Consider the following 22,287-nt stretch of genomic DNA (forward strand, 5'->3'; position numbering starts at 1 on the left):
GGCAAAGTATTTGTGAGAGTTTGGTAAAACAGATCTGGAAAAAAAAATCCCACAAAAAACCAAATAAAAAACCAGTTGTAGTTAGCAAATACATACTACGTTATCTGATAGTTCATCCAATTCCTTTTTCTGTTGTTTGCTATAGGATTTATACAAGTTTTATAAATAACTTGTTACTGTTTTATTAGTATTTATTTGCATCCTATTATTTGCTATCTAGTACTATCTAGGTTCTGTCTAAATACACATTTTAAGTACTAAAATAAACATAAGAGAAGTGGTTTGAAAATGTATATGTTTAGAGGAGTTGAGCACCAAACTTTAAGGTTTTCATTGTTCAGGGTTTTTTGTCCCCCAACTTTCCCTCTTCCACCCTCCAACACCTATTTTATAAAATAGCTCATTGCTTCAATATTCATTAAACTGCTACGACTCTCAAGGATGATTTTGGAATATCAAGGTTTTAAAAGGGCTCCATAAAACCTTTTACACTAGAAACAGAAGAAGCAAAAATCAAACCCAAGCCACTAAACCACTAACCTTTACTTTTTGATCCACTACATCAGAACAGCACCGACATTTGAGCTTACTTCCTCCTGATATCAACAGTTGTTAATTAACAACTTTCTTCAAAAGTTATGTACCCCTGCTGAAACAACTGATGCTGCTAATAATGAGAAGTACACACTGCATTGGTTTACTCTCTCCTGCACTGAGACACACATAATGAAAAACTAGACTGTATTTCCAGGTGTTACGCTTGGTTGGTATAACACCTGAGTTCAATTCACAGCACTGAATGATTTCTTGAGTGTCCTTTTACCATTAGGGCCCACAAAGGGATAACAGTTCTTTGCAACAACAAACACAGCGTTTAAATTTTCAGCCCTTGGTGCTTAAGGCAAGGCTGACAAGTGCCTCAGAGACTCCTAAAACTGAAGAAGAACTTAACTCTAATGGTTAGACAGCTTCACAGGATTCTGGCTTGGAGTCCTATCCATCAAGAGCATTAAAAAAAAAAATCAAAAAAAATCAAAAGGCCCAAATTTAGACAAGTACTGTAATCCCCAGTGAGAGAATGGTGCTCCCTCTGGTCTGGTGAGGACTCAAGTAGTTCCCAAATAAGCTCAGTGCAGTTTCAGAGCAATCCTCAACAGAGTCCTGTCCAGCAGCAGTCCCCTGGCACAACAGGCATCTTTGTTAAAACTGCAAAGTTGCTGGGAAAATATCTGTGATCAGGTATAAGTTCTGTTGATTATCCAATGCTTTCAAGAATTCGGAGCCACGTTAACATACAATCCTTCAAACACATATTTAAACAGAAGTTCTATGCTTTAAGATGTTTTAATCTCCACTAAGGATCCTAAAGGCATACACCATGAGAATAAGGACATAATCATACAAAAAAAGGTCTATACCAGTGCAGGATGCCATGTAAGGATTTTAGGAGCAATAAATTCAATGACAAATCAGCACAGATTTTAAAATCCACATAACTCATTTGTTTAGATGGAAGAAAAATATAAGAACACAAATGGGGAGAAAAAGGCAAAGAAATTATTTGATAACATCTCTCCCTCAGAAAAGAAAATAACTACATGTGATATACGTATGTTTTCACCCCACAAAGCTCAATTTGTCATAGAGTCCATGGACATGCTCCTTTCCACTTCGAATACTTTGTAAATCTGTGAACTTGAGAAATATCCTAAGTGTTAGCCATTCAAATTCTTACTAAAAAGTCAGTGATACTTCCAAATTATTTCTGTAATAGAATCATTTTAGATGAAAAGTAATTTTTGGTAGTTATCTAAATATAATTAAAGTGAGAAGTGTTTCTAGTTGTTTTTTATTTATCAGTTACTGTGTTGACTGAACAATTTTTCAGAAGTTCAGTCTTCTTGCTCTGTAAACTACTGAATAAAGACATCAAGACAATCAGTATTTTATCTGAAAGAGGTCTACTAAATCAAAAGAGGGTACGTCATATCAAAGACATCTTGTCTTTCAAAGAGTAATGCAAGAAGTTAAAAAGAATAAAATTCACCCAAATCATACATATTCATATGTTATTCAAAAACATAAATTAAAAGTGAAATACCTTCTTTTAGTTTTTTCTCTGTAAGAAGCTTAGCAGCATTAGAAGAAACTTTATATAAGAATTCACAAAGAAAGGTAGAATGTGAAGAATCTTCAGAGAAGCCACTTTCAAAACAAGTATCATAGTTTGGGAAATCTATTAAAAGACAAAGGAGTAAATAACACACATCTTCGGTTATGTCAGTTATAACCATTTCTACACAGGTCTGTCTAACTGTATCCATAAATACATAATTGCTCTGCAGTATCTTTCCTACAGCACTGATAAAAGCTACTGGATTTATTTTTATAATTAGAAAAAGATTCTTACATATTCATAAAGTAACATTGGTCCACATCTGTTACAACACTGCCATTGTCTACCACTGCTTGCCATGGTAATAGGATTTTCTGATGTAGTGATCTTTCATTTTCATCCCTTACATAACACACTTAAATAGAAGGGAATTGCTTCTCTTGAGGGCTTATATAGAGTTTACCAGCAAGTCTGGCAGCAGACAGATAAAGATTCTGAGAATCGTCATCAACCTGCATTGACCTCCCTTTCTCTGAAAATAAGAACAAAAACCAGCACATGGTGGTGCTGCTTTGGTTGGAAGGCCAAAAGTAGAAAAGACAGAGCCAAGACAAGCAAACTTCTTTCCCTACAGGCTTAGGACTACTTGAGATCATAGCTAGCAAAAAAAAACAAAACCATAGTTACATGATTGCACTTTGACTGAGCTCAACATCCTATGACCCCATGCATGGCACTGGTCTGAGAAGTGCTCAGGCAGAATTTAAGGCACTGTGTTTGCTCTAGAAAGACTTCATTCATTCCTGTGTTTCCCACTAAAACTTCTATTGTTTAGCCTATAAAGTGTTACTTTGCAGAGTGACACTAGACAACAGAAAGTGATCCAGGCCTACATCCACACAGCTATTTTTTTTCCAGTGTAAATCTGCATGTGAACTTTCAGCCCCCAACTGTTTCAGATACTGTCCAGCCCTTTTAACAGGTAAGTTCAGTCACATCTACACTCTACAGTTTGTTTGTTTGTTTGTTTATTGTTAAGAACAGCTTTCTGTTTTCAAGAGCCTCATAACAGTCATGCAACCAGAACTGTTGATTTTCATGGCCAAAGTTTATCATGTGCTCCAAGCTGCAGCAGAAGCTATCATGTGGGAAAAAAAAGTTTTCTGGGATAGATTATATTTCAGGCTCAAGAGGTGAGTTTTATTTTGGGAGGAAAGCTTGTTAAAAAACAGGTAGGTCTGTATGCAGTAGGGGTAGATATCTATTTAAATAATTTTTAAGAAAAAAAAAAAGTTCCAGATGAACACTTTAGATATTTGTTAACTCTATATATCCATTTTTCCTGGTAAAAGACAGATAATATTAGCAGAGAAGATGATGTTTTTCTTCTGGCTATAAATAAGGGTTTGAGACTTATGAGTTATTTTGGTTTTGTTTTGAGTCCTAAACAAGACATCTGAGCAAAATAGCAAATTTGTACACAACTGAAATTGCACTACTGAAATCCAGTTAACACCATTACAACTGCCCCTCTGGCACAACACTATTGTTTAAAGCAATGCCAGTTTTTCTACTAAAATATTTCCTTCCCTTTTGCTCAATATAAAATTAGAAGATCCAAAGAAAGAAATGCATCCCACCTGAGAACTTATTATGGTACAGGAATTCCATCTGCAGTCTTTGTCCAGCTTTCTTGGCTAATAAATATGGAGTACTGTAAACAGGGTCTCCAGTGGCACACATAGCATCAGCCCCACTAAAGAGTAACATCAGAGTTTCTAGCACGTCTTGCTTGACTACAGCAGCACACAGGGCCTCATGGAGAAGGAAAACAAGAAGTCTGTTTAAATTAGAAAGTTACTGGCAACAAGCATATGTAAGATACAAATCCTTTCACCTCCAATATGGTTCCCCTGAACTTTCAAAGACTGTAAACATTGAAATGTATGAGAAATCATGAAGTATGGTCTTAATCTAGAAAAAAGCAGCAATAACAAGAAAATGCAAAAACATCATCAACCCAAACCCTGCAAGACGTTGCTGTCACAAATTTCACTTGGGAAGGATTACATGAATTAATACAACTGGAGGGGAAGCTTGCTGTTTATTTACACCAAACTACTAAAGAAAAAATCTTACTATTTCAGACCTCAAAGCTTAAACCAAAGGGACAAGATTAGATCCTTAAACTCTATTACCAAGAATTAGATTAAAATTCCTAGGTAGTTTTCAAAAACCATGGTCACAGTCAATAAGGCAACTATTCCTTAGTATTTTAATACTTGTTCACCTTCCTTGAAATTTAAAGATCTCCTCACATCCTTTTAGTTTTGTATACAAAAACACAGAAAAACATGACCAACTTTTATTTATTTTTCCAGAAGGTTGGTCCAAAACCTCAAAACCAGAAATAGCTACACAATTACAGCAACTTATTCCATTACAATTTCTATGATTCAATATTTATTTAAATTATTTTGTGCAGAAAACATAAATTCAAGCTATACAGTGAGGTGGTTCTACGCTTTGGCTAAAGGTGTTTCATTGATAACTACTCTTATATGCCCTCATTTTAACTACTTCTGTGAATAACTAACATACAACTTGTAAAATGTACAAAAAAATAACACTTTTTCAACACTGAAACAAATGAGACCTCTGTGGTTCAAACCACAACTTTGAAATGTTACTGCTTCCTGACAATGTCTGCATACTCTTTGAGACAATTTGACTCATAATTGAATGCATTAACATTGTAATTAATGCATTCATGACTCAAACTAACTATTATTAGAATTCACTCGAATGTACATCCGAATTTACATAGACATAATTTTCCATTTTATACCTGTAAAGAACTTTTGTTATTTGTGTAAAAGGAAAAACTGAGAACACACATTTTTAATAATTAATTTTAGCTTTTTTCATTTCCAACAAGCTACAAGCTAATAAGTAAGAGTGCATGAGCTACTTTCACCACTGATAACAACAAATCATCTAATGTATCTGCATGTTAGATGTCAGATATACAAAATATAAAAAAGACTTAATAAGGAATCTAAGGAAACAAAGTGTTAAATTGCATCCCTAGACTGTGCACTTGAAGAAATATAAAGATCCATATTCATTGATGGCTCAGGAAGACAGAGACACTATATAAGTACCATAACATTCTGTAAACAAACTAACGGAAAAAACAAGAAACTAAGTAGTCATGAAATTATGCCTGTAAAGGCTCTAAAACAACTCTTATTCAACTGTGTCAGAATGTCACTCGGGAATCTGAATTTATTTCTCATCAGTTTAACAAGATGACCAAACTGCACACAGATACAATACAATAAAAAAAGTGCACTATGGCCTTAACCATGGTTCATATTACCTTATTCAACTGTTCCTTGGTTTTGTAGAGAAAAGGTGCTTTCCTGAATTTTCCCTCTTTGTATTTTTGTGTAATGAATGCTATCCTTTTTTCTGCAGGGGCATCCATATGCAGCTCTTCATCAGGAGGAAGATTTCCTGCCCAAAAACTGTTTGCCCTCTTATTTCCAATGACAATAAAGAGCTGGATGAGATGTAACAAAAAAAAAATGAGCAAAATAGTATGAAGGATATGAAGCTGGCCTCCAAATAGTTTCCAGCTACTAAAAGTTGAAAAAGAAAGTCATTAAAGAAAAGAAAATTCCCTGCAGGAGACAGAAGCCTCAGTCACTGCCTGCAGTCATCTACAAATAAAGTCTGCAGTCATAACTTATCATTAATATCAGCTAAGATTTACAAGGCTAATCAATTATAACACTTCAGTACATACTAGAAAATACCAGCTAAAGTTCAGAGAAGAGTATCATGTGTTTTTTTAAAAAAACACTGATGGCTCAACCCTCTTAATCAGCACCACTTCTTACCACCACCACTTTTTAATACTCCAAGCAGCTAAATTGGTAGTGAGAAGTTTCCTTTCTTTTCCCCTTTCCAATACTCCCCACCATGACTGCTGTCCAAAAGCATTTTATTTCTTTTTTTCCCAAAGAAAGATAGATACTTGGAGAAATACTAAGAGGAATTGTTATCAAAACAAATGAATATTTGTTATATACATAAAGGTACATTATGCTCAGAAACACAGACTTCACTATAACAGCACCATGTTATTTAGCACTTATATGTTCGGTTTTCTTCCGAGTAAAGCAGTTAATTACTCCTTTACATACAGTAGGTTTCAAGATGTTAGAATTCTAACAAAGAGTTAGACTATTACAACACACCTCAATAAGTTCATTGCTCCAAATACTGGCATCCATTTTCAGACTCCGGACCTTTGAATCTCTTGGTCCTAAAGATCTGTGTTGTCCTGAAAATCCAAGAGTAGTTTTACTTAACTAAGGCACTTAAATTGGGTTTCTCTTCTGCTGAGATAACAAAAAAAACTCAAAGATAGATTTATTCTAATTGTTATTTTTAAAAAAAGGTTGGGTTTGACATTTGAATATAAAATAAAAGCACCAAAAATACATCCTTTTTTCAAAAAAAAAAAGAAAAAAGAAAAACTGAATTTCATTTGATAGTAATGTATAAACAAAGAAGGCTGGCTCATGTAGAATACTTCTGGAAGGGTTTGTTTTGAAAGAAAGCCTAGAGTTATAAACTATTTCCTTGAATCTACTGCTTAAACACATATTTAAATATAACATGATAGAACTAGACTTTTAGTAGAGTCTGAAAAAGCTATTCTAATTGACAGTAAAATATGCCCAGACAAAATTAATATGGAAAATTTAAACACTGAAAATTGTTATTCTTTGGCATCTAGCCTTGCAAAAACCAGACATTTCCCATGAAGTGTTAGTGTGTCTTAATTCCATCTAATTATGAAGGGTTATTCATCTGAGATAACTCAATCACCACAGACCTGTCATTTATGCATGGAAGTGCTTTAGTATAAGAATGACCCTGGTATTAAAAAAAAAAGGTTATGTTCAGTTTTTGTTTCTCAAAACTTCTACAAGGATAACCCTTCAAAAATGAAAAAAGCCAATTCAAAGACATACACGGATATGCTAATATGGCATTTATTACTCTACCTGCGCACTTCTTACATATGACAACACAGAGATTGATGGATGCCCAGTCAGGACTGGGAGTTTTACAGTCAGCACAGCTCCTGTTGGATTCATTGAACCAAATCTTCTCAGCTACTTCATAATCAGATAGAGTTTCTGCTATCGATTGCTGGAGTGCTTCAATCCAGTCTTGTTTCTCTCTCTCCGACTCTGCTGTAAAGCTGAAACAATTGACTTTCCTGTGTTATTGATCTTTAGTTTAAAGCCAAATTAAACATAGTCTGTAGTCTCTCATTTATTACATTTACACCCAAAATCGCAGTAAAAAAATCTTTATGCAGATATAAAAATTAAGATGGAATGTATTATTTTGTATTTTAGTCAGTGAAACTCCATGTTTTCATATGAAGTTTTCAACAAAACCACTAGTAATAAAAGCTACATAGCTTTTGTAACAGTCTCATAACATTCCTGAGTTATTTCAATCTTTTTATGTTACCATGTACTAAATTTAAAGACTGAACTTTAGCAAACACATAGAATGACCTAAGAAACCATGGAGACTTACTGACAAGTAAAAATGGACTTACATTTCATTTGAATTTATCCTTCTTAAAAATTAAATAATAAACATCAACATGGTGATGTCTTAGAAAAAGTCACAGAACCAGCTATCTGCCAACTAGCCACAGATTCAAAATGCGGATCAAGACTAATTTACGTGCTAGTTGACTGAGAATGAAAGGAAAGTATTTGCTAACATTTAGAAAGCCTAGGAGAACAAAGTGATTTCTTTTTGTCCTTCATTACTGAGATTTCATTTAAGAAACACTACAACACTAAACAAAAGGTTTTTATTAGCATATACTTCCATTTTCTTAAAAATCGTTACAAGTCACAGCATCAGCTTAAGTAAAACTTTCAACCAGGATTTCTACAAAATGTGCCAGGATGGCACATGAAAGAATCTTTTCAAATAAAATGCTTAATACTAAATGTATGCTGCATTATTTCACTATTGCAGCTTATTACTCTTTAGGATGCATTCAAGTTGTTAAAATAGAGGAATTTCTCTTTTTCTTTTGATCTTGCACAGAATGAACAAAGAAGACTACATAAAAATATGAATCCGTGAGCATAATATGCCTAATCAGGGAGCTAACAGTTGAAGCACACAGGTAAACAAAAGACAGAAAATCCTTCCCTTTTTAAAAAAATTTCTGAGCATTCTTAATAAAAACATTACCTCTTCATCCAAACTAGCTAAGGCACCACAGTATGAAGCAAGTATTTCTTGAGTGCATTAGTTAATTGCATTTTTTTGTAATGTAAATATTAAACTTCTCACCTAAAGCTTTTATAAGGAGTAATTATTTCAAAAGATTGCTTTGCAGCCCGATCCACTTGTTTTACATTTGCCACGTTCATAGGGATCAAAGTGATACCAAATCCAGTCTTAAAATCCTAGGGAAAAGATAATAAAATTCAGGGGTTTATCAATCAAGAATCAGATATGTATAGAACAGTTATTTTGGGATGGTCTAAAAAACCAAAGTCAGTAACAGACATTTTCGCCACAACATACAAGCTACTTCTAAATCATTAATGCATAAATAAACCTACACTAAATTTTGTCCAAACACTACATTTCTAAGTGCTAGATTGACCTTACTTGATTGCTGGTAGGAGATAAAATGCACACTCTAACTATTAATAAGAGAAAAAAATACAAAAAGGTTAAACAACAGATTGCATTAAAAAGTAGATGTAAAATTACAGAAGTAACTAGCTTAAATCATGCTTCAATGTCTAAATAATGTTTATATATCTAAATCCTTCTCATTGACAGCAGTTTTTCTTGCTTTTAGATGGAGTGTTTTAATAAAATAAAACATTATATATAAAATTCTTTCTTAAACCTTTGGTTGCTCATGCTTCTTATCTATTGACTGAACTAAATATGTCTTTGAAAAGAAGTCCTATACTGCAGCTAAAATAGACAAAGGGTTAGCTGTGACTCTAATTATTAAAAAGTATTTTTGCCTCAAACCAAGAGAAATTGTTGGGTTTTTTCCTTCTGCAAGGAACAACGTACTTAAAATAAAAATAACTTTTGCATTAACACAGTTGGGAAATAAAATGTTCAGTGAGCTCTTGTGAAGGCCTCTCAAACGTATGCATTTTGAAAAATGTGTTACATATGTTATTTCTGATCTATTTGGAACACCATCAGTATTTCCTTCTTAAACTGATTTAGATGTTCATCTAATGGCAGTCACTTCCATAAGGTTAATTTCTGGAAATATTAACATACTTCTTGGAAACAGCAACTGCAAACAGAAAAAAAATCAAACTTCATCAACCAAGCAAAAAGTCAAATTCACATATCTTACCACTTGCAAATTGCTCACTAAGTTATCTCTCACATAACAAGTAGCTAGGTATGAACTGATGAAAATTAAAACACTGAAGGGTAAAAGCTTGAGTTGTCTGCCTGTACAGAGGGGATTGTTTTTCTAGTTAATACATATTTAAACCTGCATCACTGACAAGCTTCTCTTTGTAAGATTTTCAAATTTTTGAGCATTAAAGCTCACATGGAGAAAATACTTCACAAAACTCTTTTAATTTTATTCCACTATTTCAGATATGAGCAAATAAAAATATCATTTTATCCATGATTGTTAAGGCTAAATCTGACATAAGATGGAAGTATCAATTATATCACACGAGGCATTGAAGAGAATAATACCCAAAAAAGCACAGTAGTGTCCATTCGAGGATGAGATTTTTAAAATTAAACATGTAAACTAATTAAACATATTGTGGGATAAATCAGCTAATGTTTCCGTGAAGGACTCTTTATTAAGAATTTTTGGATTTTTTTTACATTCTATTACCTTTGACAGTAACAGTGGGGAACCCAGATGTGGATTTCAGCACAATCCTTTATAAAAAGTAATAACTTTTAAATAAGTAACCTGGTTTAGCCACTACTCATATAATGTATTTTTTAAGCATTTCTAATTTTCTTCTACACTCATATCCTGTAACATAGACATTTTTATTCTCCCTCTTCATCTTCAGCCCTCTCTCTATTTCCCTATAAATCACAGGTTTTCATATTGACACACCTGCCTTAGAAGAGAGCAGAGTTCTGTGAAGCCTACACAGTCCCTAATTCATCCTCAAAAATCAGTTCTATGGGAAAGGAGTGGGCAGAATAATCCCCTTTTAAGTATGAACTTGACAGCATCCTCTGTAGCAGTGAAGTATTCTTAGAGGCAGATATCACCAGTGAGAAAAATAGAAGCATGAAAAAATAAAAAAAAAAAAAGACTGAGATAGAAAAATACAATTTTTTTTAATTTCTTTCAGCAAAATTAAAAAAAGAAACCAAGCCAAAACAATCCAAAACCTTTAACTTTCTAGGATTAAATGGTTTATGCTTCTGAGATGTAAATTGGATGCATGTTTCATTCATTGGTTTCAATTATTTTAAATAATTGGCCTTAAGAAATCCTGGCTTTTAAAGGACAGGTAACAAGATTATACTTGTACCTGAACAGTGCAATGCATTCTTTGTTTATTAAATAACAGTTGAATGACTGCCAGAAGCCAGTTTAATATACTTTTAGGTTCAGATTACAGTTCACTGAAGGTAAATGATTAACAGAGATGACCAAAACTAATAGCTATCATACGGAGCCAGATCAAAAGTTTCCCTAGTACAGTAGCTTCCCTTTGGGAACTTGCTACTGGCAACTGTCATAAAAACAACGTAAATAAGAAAAGGTACATTCTCATCTTCTTAAATAAGCTTCCAGTAATCTAAGGATGTTCAGCTTGGAAACTCCCTGAATAAACAGTTGCAGTAAAGCCAGACATACTTACTAGCCACGGACAGACACATCCTCAAGGAATTAAAAAAAACTCCAAAACATACTTTGAGGTCTCTGCAGCATCCTACCTTATAGAGTTCCCAGATACTAATTGTGAAAAAAAGGAGTTCCTTTTGTGCATGTATGCGGGGGCTTTTTTGCCTGACAACTGAGAATTTCACTACATAAAAAACATTAACTAAACTTCATTCACCTACCTATTCCATACTGTTCCTTCTTGAAAATTTCTATCGTATATTCATTTCAGTCTCTTTTTTATGCCTTCAAAGAACTAGTTGCACCTGCTTCCTTGAAGCGAAAAAGGAGCAGGCTGTATGGAAGCAACCTACCGCATGAAGATAGCACACACACACACACCAAACTTTGTTGTACCAAACTTAACAAAGCAGAACTGAGAAAGCACTCTAGAAACAAGTGCATAGCTGCAGCACCAACCCTCCAAAATCTGCACACCTGCCCAGTATGAACAATCCCACTGAAGAGAGAATAACACATTATATGTTTTACATTCAGCAAGGGCCTAAGAACTTAGTGTACTGAATTTGAGTGTGAAGAATGTCAGAAACGTTAACATATTGGAATCTACTTTTTGGAACAGAAGATGGTGGCAAATTAAATGAATTCATAGCTACATTAGAGTGATTTTCATAATGGTCCAGACAAGCTCTTTATGGTAAGTGCACAACACTTGGCATAAACCAGGCTTTGTGAGTGACAGGTACACAGGAATCTAATTTTCAGTACTCAGAACTTATACGCTTTCAGGAGTGTAGTCTTCTTCTCTCCTTCAGAAACAGAAGTGGGAATTGGTACAGGGAAGAAAGAAGTGCTCCACTTTGAAATATAAATTCATTCACTTCAAGTGCACAAAAGGACAATAGGGCCATTCAAGCACTATACAAAACATACTGGCAGCAAGACCAAGTAGTATCTTTTCAGAATAAGAGTTGTCTTGCTTCTACAGACTGAAAGCTCATAGTTTCAGATACATTGAACTCCGTAAGACTTTCTGACAAGCGAAGAAAAGTTTGATTAAAAAATGCACAGAGAAAGCCAAGAATTGGGTTAGATTTTTTTAAAATTTATTTAATTATAGATATGACTTAAATGTCTGTATTTATACTATCTTCATAAGTTTGAAGAAAGGTTGAAAAATGGGTTGACAATAAGAGTTTTAAAAAACCCCAAACAAATTCCTTATAGATATAATAATAGATCAAAAGTATTCACTAAATAGCACAGTTGATTGAAGGCTAAAAATACCAATGCAAGATGAGTACTGGCTTTCTGATTAGCTGCTGTTCCTTCCTAAAGGAGGAAAGATTATAATGTGCGAGTGCTGCTGTCATTACCCCTGTCTGAAAAAGACATAACCTATGAAAACCTGCCATCTGTATATAAACCATGAAGTTATTTACTGTTTTTTTAAGACATACCTTTAATGTGTATCTACAAAGTGTCTCTCAGTGTACAAAACTGCCTTCCCTGTGACAGGCTTTACTAATCTTCAATTCTATTTTGGATGAAATTCAAGGAGCTTCAAAATTAGTCTCACACCTTTTCTAACATACCACTACTGCTTTACAGACACAGAAATGAACACCATAAGAACACTTATTTATGAATGAAATCATGCAGCGTATATCTAAACAAGGTTAATTTTCAGAGTTGCTGGACACCTAATTTTCAGCATGTTGTCTTAAAAAGACAGAATTGGGCATCTTTCTCTATGTAATTTGTAAACAAATTTGTAAATCAGAGGCTGAATCTTGTGACTCTCAGTTAGTGAACAGACTTTCTCTGCAAAAATGCTCTTCCACAAAAACTCTTCTTCTGCTACCTGAATAGCAGAATATTTTTCTTTCTTTTTTTATTTTTCCCCTTCACTTAGTTTTACACTAGTAACACCTGGGCTGGCATTCTTGGTGGTCTAGTCAAACCAAAATAATCTGAACACAGGAGTTCTACAGATGCTGCTTTTGTGCCTCAACTTTTACTTTTTTGGTAGTTATTATCATGTTTTTGGATGCACTCTCTTTCATGGATCTAAAATTACCTCCACAATATATAAAGTTGATTAAAAAAAAACCCTTGCATCAGGAAAACATCTCAGAAAATGCAACCAAAAATTCCAACCTCAATTATAACTTTGCACATACTCCTCATATAAAGGTTAACTATTATTCTCATATTAGAAATATCACTTCATATTTTTATCTTTATTTTTTTGGGTGGAGGACAAAGGGAATAACAGCAGCAGCAGAGAAAAAGGAAAACTGCTACCACGATTTCAAGAAACTATGTTTCTACATACACACACATATACATACATATATAAATATATATTTGTAGCTTATTTTGAAGAAAAATACACAAGTACAGAACTCTGAATTACAGAAATAATGCTGGTGTATGCAGGGAAGACAGTGCTTTTGGAAATTATTACATCAATTGAGTATTCTTACTACACATTACTTTCCTTCCTGTCAATTATGAGACCATGGTCCCTTAGCTTTTTTTGTCTTTAGCTGTCAGACCTTGAGCTCATGCAATATTTAAGAGTGTGCATGCATGCACACACATAGATATACATAACAAAGCTCAAATAATTTTAAGACATAAGAGATAATAAACTAAGATTATACTACATATAAACATAAATATATACACACATGTATCTATATATGTTTATAAATGCACACGTACTTTTTCTTTTTAACAGCTATCTTTCTTACCACCCTACCATCAATTTAAAAAAAGACCATTCATATTTCTGATACTCCTCTTGTCCTACTAGCCAAACACAGAAAGTTCTTGACCTTTAATGACAACATCTCTAATCAGAGTTCCAAATAGGACCTTACATGGTTCCTTGAATGTACTATTTCATTTGCAATAGCTCTTTAAGTTTTCCCTGGGGAAGCTACCACAATGTTTGTGACAATTAGACTATTTTTGCAAGATCTGAGAATTCTGTTAACAATTTAACATGATTTAGACTTTTCCTTCATTCTAACCCCATGACTAACCCCATTCTAACCCTTCAAACAAACAAATTATTCCAGAGAGATTAAAAGTCAGTAACTAGAATCCTTCAGATGAAGCATTCATAGTTTGTTTCCTCTCTTCATGAATTGGAAGTATATACTTCAGCCTTTCTAGCTACTAAGAAATGCTAATTTCTGCAACAGAAATGTCGGGAAAATTGGCTTCCACGTTAATGAAAAATTAAGATATTTTTATGTATTAAGGAGTTTGAGAAACAGTAACTAGTAATGCAGAAATTGCTTTGATGGTGTTAATTCTTCTTCACAAGTTTATATTGGTTTCCTCTCTTTTATATATACTGGGCTTAGCATCACCATTCACTTTTCATCAGGGTTTTCAAATCTTTAGAGACTTACATCCTTCATCATGGTCTAAAACATTTTAATATAGATTTCAGGTGATAGTCACATATCGTGGACAGGAATAGAAACTTCCACAAGTAAAGACATATGTACTCTCTCTTACAGTCTTCCTAATGAGGTCTCAAAATGAAACAGCAATGAAGCATATAGTATATAATTGTAGGCACAAAAAATGATGTTAAAAGAACGTGAAGTTTGCCAACTCAAGTCCTGATGAGCAAGCAGATGCCAGAATTCCAGTTATCTGTGCATGTTCACTGTGTAGCTTTGTGCTCATCTGTTATGTGAGCTAGTCACGTCATCAGTTTTAGGTTCTTAACAAAGCAAAATTCTTTCCTCCCATAACAGAGCCATTTGAAAATGATTCAAGCTATTATTGCAAAAAAAAATTGTAATGACAACCTGGCACTCAAAATTTTGAAGGTTAAAAAGAAGGAAGACAGCAGAAGGCAAGAAGGGCCACTTAAACCAGCTCTAGTCAGTATGAGGTAGTAGGCTTGTCTGCAGTGGAGTGGATTGGATATGCCACTGGAGTGCATCCCTTTCTGTATCACTCCACATCATTACATTACAAAGGAGTCTGATGCATGTACTTTGACATGGCTCTGTGATGAAAGCCAACACGTAAGAGGTGGGAATAACTAAGAAATTAGTTTCAAAAATGCATTTCTGATCAACACTCTAAGGTAGTTACAACCTTAGATGTTACTTCTCATGGAAGTTACAGATCTCTCTATTCACTTATTACAGAAGTAATTCAGAATCCTCACTTTAGCAGCTATGTGTGTGTATTTTGCAGTATCAATACAGTTTTACATTACTTGATTATGCACCATCAGGCTCATGCCTTGCTTGTTGTATGGGATTGAAACTAGGACACGTGAAGATGAAAGCTGCAAAATACAAAAAAAAAAAAAAAAGAAAAAAAAAAAGAGGAGGATCACAGAATTAAAGTGACTGGACACTATCCTGGAGAATTAGGTCTTATCTTTGCCTTTTTCAGTTTCTATTCAGTGTAAATCAAAAGCCTTAGCACACAGTCATTTCACTATACGTTTTTCATTTCCTAGTACCTGACTTTATGCTCCAGGGTTTGATTTGCAGAACTGCTGAGCAACTGGAAAGTCAGTCGAGACCTATGAAAGCAGTATTTTGAGTAGGTATAGTCTGACAGAAAACTATTCTCTCCCAACTGCCCATAAAAAAATGAGAAAACAGAGAATGCAAAATATACTGATATTTGAATCTTTCATTCTGTTTCTCAAAACTGTGTGGTCATACGGAGGAGACAATCATGTTCCTTTACCTAACAGGAACTAATGAAAAATAAGTTAATCACTGTTTCTCAAATTGCCACACACAGCAATTACTGATTATTTCCTCAAAGAACATTCCTTTACTGGTGAAGGATTCTTTCAAATGTAAGGTACTTTTCAACAGCGTTCAATAAAAAAGGTATGGGTTAGTTCATGAAAAAAAATAATATTACCAAGTAGTTAGTAAATAAATGCCCTAAAATTAGCACTCAGAGCAACTCTTGTTCATACAAGGACATTTTTAAACATAGCTATTACTATTACAATTTTATGTAGCCATCTGGACTCTTCTTTGGAAGTGTTTCATGAATGGAAATCTTAGAAGATTTACCAAGACTGTTCTCCGGAGACCAGAAGGATCAGTGAATTTTAAAAGTACCATGTATAGCTATGGTTTTCTGAATTCATATCTTTATAATTTTCTTGCTGAAGTTTTACATACACACCAAAGATCTTGGTATGTATTCATAGTCCAGACAAACTGCTAAAAAAGTGTCCAAACTCCTACAGGACAGACAGGTTGTGAACATTTCTGTGATACCTTAAAATCTACAAGAGTAGGCATGCAAAATTGACAAACCTTTTCCCAGACCTTTTAATACAGCTGTCACTCAACAACAGATAAAACTGATATGATATCTCCATTGGTAAAATTCCTCTAATGAACCAAGAAAACCTCCAAATAAAAGAGTTTCTGCTTTCCTCCAAAATTTGCCCATGGAGATAAACAAATATAACATTGACAATAAAAAGTATCATTGACCAAGCACTGTGCTTTTACTTACTGACTACAAACTCTAAGGTGCTAAAACAAGTCCTCACAGTACATATAAGGACTTCTCATTTAATTTACAATCTCCTACTTTAATAAATTAAAAAAATATATACCTATGGTATTCTGAATATATTCCAAACATACCCCATTTTATCATAACCGGGTCCCTATGGGATTTCCCCTGCTGGTGTTGATAAACTGAACAGTTCACATCTCTGATGCTATCAAACTTAATTGCCCTTCTCAATTGACACATATTGCAACAAAACACACAGACACACGCCCCCACACACACACACATACACACACCCTTATTAGAAATAAATTAATAAATTACATGACATATCATCATCATCATGGTTGGGCTTTGTGAACAAAGATTTGGGAAGGGCTCTACCCACGTTTGTTGCAAGCTCGCTGGTGGCTAAAAAGGCCAATATGAGACAGGCACATCTGATGGCAAAAGGCACAGCAGAAAGACTCCTTAGGTGGTATATTCTGCAAGGCACGATTCTTTCTGCATTGTCTTTTCTCCTCCAGAGTGATCCTGCGTGCTTTCTCAAAAGCATCAACAGCGTTATAGATGGTGTGTCTCCAGACCTTCTGATTGGAGGCCAGAGTAGACCAGCTGTGTTGATCAATATGGCCAAGGCTGAGATGTTCGTTTCAGGGAGTCCTTATATCTTCTGTTAGGGGTTCCTCTCATGTGGCAGCCAGTGGCAAGTTCACCATAAAGCAAGATCTTAGGGAGGCGGTGGTCCTTCATCCTTGAGACATGCCCTGCCCAGTGCAGCTGTGTTCTCAGCAACATGGCCTCAATACTTGTGACATGACATATAGAGAGCTCTAGATTGTGCTAACTACTTTTTCCAGCTCAGAGATTTCAGACACCTGCTCCTTAGAAAGTCATGAAAAGTTGCACTTTAACAAGCACCATTATGATCTTCAATTTAAGAGGAAAAAAATAATCTAAGAAGAGTGCAGACCCACACAAAAGCTTTTTGCCAGGCAGTATAAATTCTCATCTGCTTAAGAAATATTCACTCAGCAGAAAAGAAACATCAAACCCTATAAAATTTCAGATTTGCTAAAATTTGGAGTTCAGAAACTTTTGGACTATCTGAACCAAAAAAAAAATTTTTCTTATATAAATACATAAATATTTAGTAGAAAATCTAAATTTTGAGAGTTTGCATGCACACTCCATAACTTTGAAGAATGTATCCTATACTCTGTGGAGGTACAGACCTTTTCTAGAAGCCAGTGTAAAGCAGCAACTTCCCTCTAACACCCAGAATCAGAAACGTAAGGAGACCAAACTATAATTTGTGAATTTTTCTCACTTCTGCAACACTCATTCCAAAACAGCGAAGGGACAGTAGCACCAACAAGTTCACCACACATTCTTCTGTGCCTTCACCAAGAGTGGGCTGATGCCATGACAACAACAATGCTGCACCAGAGATTTTTACAAGCACAAATCTTTCCTAACACATTCAGTCATTTCAACATTTTCTCTCCCAGGAAGACATCCTCTTTATATTTAGTTCAACCAAAAACAGAGTGGGGTGGGCTTGGGATTTTGTTTGCTTGTTTTGAGGGGTTGCTTTGTTTGTTTTTGTTTATAAAGAAAATATTTTCTTCTGCTGGCTTTAGATTTACTCATACTAATTATTCTTTATATGACAAAAAAAGATGAAAATTCTCTGAATGCAGAGAAACTATTTTGAATTTCTGTAAAGCAAAATCAGTAATGGACACACATACAGCTACTGCTTGTCAGATATTCACTTTCGTATTTGCTTAGGCTTTATGTAATGAAGGTAGTGATTTCACATGAAGAAAATACTGTTAGTATAAAAATAAATATACAAAAGAGTTTCAAAATCAATGCAGTTTACAAACAAGCAATCTATTTTTCATTACTTAATAATGAAACAACTATAGTATAAAATGCTTATAGATATTACTGAATTCCTAGTAAATCCATCATAAATAAGTTAACCCACTGCCATTTGTTTTTAGTGATTTATTTTTTTAGTTTTGATTTCATAATGATCAAAGCTAAGATGGGCAACCATCACAGCTAAAAAAGGCTCCAGCTCTAAAATATCTGCACTATATTCATGTTTCATGACTGCACGTAGAATTAATATACCCTTCCAAACAAACACAATGCCTTTGTCAAAATTAACATAATCTACTTTTTTTATGAATATCATTTCCCATCAAAAGTATAAGCTAGAAGAAGCTAATGAAAAAATCAAGTAAATTCAAGCTTGCAATGAAGTTGTACAAACATTGAGAAACCATACTCTAAAAAAAAAAATACTATGACACTTAAAAGTTAAGAAGCAAACCAAAATCCTTAAAAAAAAGTCCTCTGCATACTCCTTTCAAAGAACCTTTATACTTCGTGTGACTAACTGGAGAGCTAGTTAGTAGAAAGAACACCAAATATTACATCTTGAACAAGTTATCTCCATTTACAATTTATACATTTATCTTCTGTTTGTTTTACTGACTTTCCTGTTGTCACACACTGAACAATAGAGGAAGATCCTTCAAGACCCACACTAAGCTACAGATACATTCTTTTCACTTCTCAGGTGGTTGGGCACTGGAACAGGCTCCCCAGGGAAGTGGTCACAACATCAAGCCTTCCAGGGTTCAAGAAGTGTTTGGACAATACTCTCGAGCACATGGTGTGACTCTTGAGGATGATCCTGTGCAGAGTTAAGAGTTGAACTTGATGATCCTTGTGGGTCCCTTCTAACTCTGTATATTCTGTGAAATTCTGTGATTGTGACCTAGACACTAGCAAACTGAACCCACTTTGTATCATGGGGAAGCAAAGCTATGAAAACGCTGTTCTGGCTCATGACTGAAAGTATGCAGGTGCATCTTATCACACACAAGTTTCATCAAAATTGCGAAGACTCGATCAAGACAACACATAAAAGGTAATCTCACAAACAGTTAAAACAGAACTAGAATTACAATATCACTCCAATTTAGGATACTCAGAAACCCAGTAGCAGCATTTTGCACCAGTTGTGGGTGGGGAGGCTTGTAACATGCTACAACAATTTTTGGGAACAAAAAATCTACCAAAAACCCCTTCTATACTAGTAAGAATGGGCTGCCACAATCTGCAAACATACTGAAATTAGAAGAAAGTATATTTTCTCAGCATGAAAACGTCATTTAAGAAACCAGGACAAAGAAGAATTTGGGTCTGAAACAAAATACTGGACTAAAGTGAAAAACTGGTAATTCTGACATGAATGGCAAAGTTCCAACTGTCATTCACAGAGATGAAAATTCACTCTAGGTGTGTTTTCCTTAAACAGCCCTGCATATACTGAAAATGCATCTTTAACTTTTCCATTTAGAAGGACAAACAGCTGCAATACAATCTGCACTGGCTTCTTAAGGTTAATTTTAAAATACGTGCAGTGTAGGAGAATGAAATTTAGGTCTGAGGATAAAAGATCTGCACAATTAGAAGACCTGAACAGCCAACATCATCTAATCATGCAGAACTGTGATGAAATAACATCCTCTGGTTTTGTACCTACAGTGTACTCTATTAACCTTTACTTTTTCTCCTCCCTATAAAATTCCAGTACAGATCAACTTGCACATATTAAAAGATGTTTCTGATATTTCATACGTTGTCAGTGAGAGGAGGATGAAGAAACAATCTGAAACACAGCTTTGTGTAGATGCAACCCCTTCACTTCTACATTATCATTTATTTCCAATAACGTCAATAAAGACAAACAAGTTTCAGATCCACACTGCTAATTGTAATATTTACCCTAAGCAAGTACCTAAGGATCATCCAACTGCATACTGTTGTTAAATAAAACCAAACAAGTTATAGATCATCCTTTTTTAGCTGTAGAAGTGAGAAATTTATAAATACCTAATGCACAGGAATGATCACAGAGCACAGAGAAAAACAGCTGATGTATTTATTCAGGGTGAAATAAACCTTTCTAGGTAAGTTGCATAAAAATGGTAGGGACCTCTGCTGTGTGGTTGGTTTGTTTTATACAGGTTAAGACAAAAGATTATAGAATCTGCCTCGCTTCTTTTTGTGAAAAAAAGAAGTACAAGGTGAAACAAACCAACCTGAAAGTCAGAATCCATCTCCCACATGGGCATCAGTGATGACCAGTCAGTACTGTCTCCTTTTCTTCTCTTATGGCTACTCAGGACTAATGAATTTTGCCTTGATCAGTTTCTCAGCTTTTGCTATGACCCCCATCTCCTGGCTCATCAGTTTTCTTGCAGCCCAGTAAATTGGCAGCTGCTCAGTTCCTTCAGGGGAGAGAAGCAAGAGTCAATTGTAATAATAGGCTGCAATTACTCCTGTGTTGCAGGAACTGAGCTGCTGTTGCTGACTGCTGTCATTTTATCTGTCTTTGAACTTCTTTCTGACCCCATGGCAAGGAATTACAGCCCTCGGCTGGAAAAAGCATCATACATAAAACGCCCTGCAGAGCCTCTCAAACAAGTGCCAGAAAGGCTGATGGTGAAATAGGAAGTATACAAAGCCATATTTATTATACCAATGCAGCCACACTGCTTCAAACCTTTTTTAAACCTCACTCATGTTTCTCTAACACAGTTCTGCATACTGGACTTGAACCACAGACAAGTATAAATGTGGACAAATGCAGTACGGTGGATACAGACTCCTCTCTGCCTAGATGCAGAGCATAGAAACCTCCAATATTTGGAAATATTGGCTGGTACAAAACAGACAATTTTAACCATAATTGAAATGAAATAATTTCAAACAGAGAGCAGCAGGGATTTTTGTACTATATTTTTAATAGACTAACTCACTTTAAACAAATGAATGGACACATAATCAACGTAATATAATAATTAAAAAATATATATCAGAATCCACAAAAGGATTAGCAAAATCAATAATTAAAGTGTTTATCTCCATGAGTAAAATACACTCATTAGCCATTGCATTATTTGAATCAGCATTTTTTTCGGAGCAATTTGATTGGAAATCCTACAGAAGTGCAATAAAAAGGTCTACCAAGAGGAAAAAGAAACCCAACAAAAACAATCTCAACCATATAAAAGTTGTTTTAAATGCTCAAAATATACTAATGTACATCACTAGGCATGACTTACAATACAAACAAGATTATCTCCACCTTTTATTTTCTGAATCATTGCTTTCTCTATATTTTCCTGATTATATTTTCCTTCTCAACCACTGTCCAGGCCTTTTTATATGGTTCTCTGGCTGTCTACTGCCAGGTGTTTTGACAATCTTCCATCTTAAGTGAAGGTAACAAAGCTTGATTTTTTCCTACTATTCAGTGCATGTAATATTTTTCACATATTTCTTTAAAAGTGTTGGATATCAAACAAACATCCTGCTGGGTCTCTGAGGGGGCCAGACCCACCTGCTGAGATGGAAATAACTTTTGAGTGAAGTTTGCTGGAAATATCTCTAAGATACTGAATTTTAAAGAATGAGTTATAAAACATATATATATATATAGCAAGATATTATTTTGCATGTAAAATATTTAATAGGAAGAATTTAATTTAATAACCATGACATTGAAGTGTTTCATGAAGCAAGAATTCAGTGTGAGTTGATTGAGTTCAAATTTGTTAGCCTAGCAATTTATTAACCAGGGACAGAAATTATTGCTAAGAAAGCA

The 22,287-nt window shown here is 34.6% G+C and overlaps 1 protein-coding gene across 1 annotated transcript in view; it reads right to left on the minus strand.

The window, feature by feature from the left end:
- Positions 1–22,287, minus strand: part of ARAP2 (ArfGAP with RhoGAP domain, ankyrin repeat and PH domain 2) — a 117,360-nt gene that overhangs the window by 57,829 nt on the left and 37,244 nt on the right. Inside the window, exons 9-14 of the mRNA XM_018068149.2 lie at positions 8,525–8,640; positions 7,198–7,397; positions 6,382–6,467; positions 5,499–5,681; positions 3,757–3,931; positions 2,102–2,236 (exon numbers count right to left, since the gene is read on the minus strand). Of these exons, the coding sequence (XP_017923638.2) occupies positions 2,102–2,236; positions 3,757–3,931; positions 5,499–5,681; positions 6,382–6,467; positions 7,198–7,397; positions 8,525–8,640 (895 nt within the window). The remainder of the gene's footprint in view (positions 1–2,101; positions 2,237–3,756; positions 3,932–5,498; positions 5,682–6,381; positions 6,468–7,197; positions 7,398–8,524; positions 8,641–22,287) is intronic.

Source organism: Manacus vitellinus, unplaced genomic scaffold (assembly GCF_001715985.3).
Source record: "Manacus vitellinus isolate BGI_N305 unplaced genomic scaffold, ASM171598v3 scaffold_0_pilon, whole genome shotgun sequence".
Classification (NCBI taxonomy): Eukaryota; Metazoa; Chordata; class Aves; order Passeriformes; family Pipridae; genus Manacus; species Manacus vitellinus.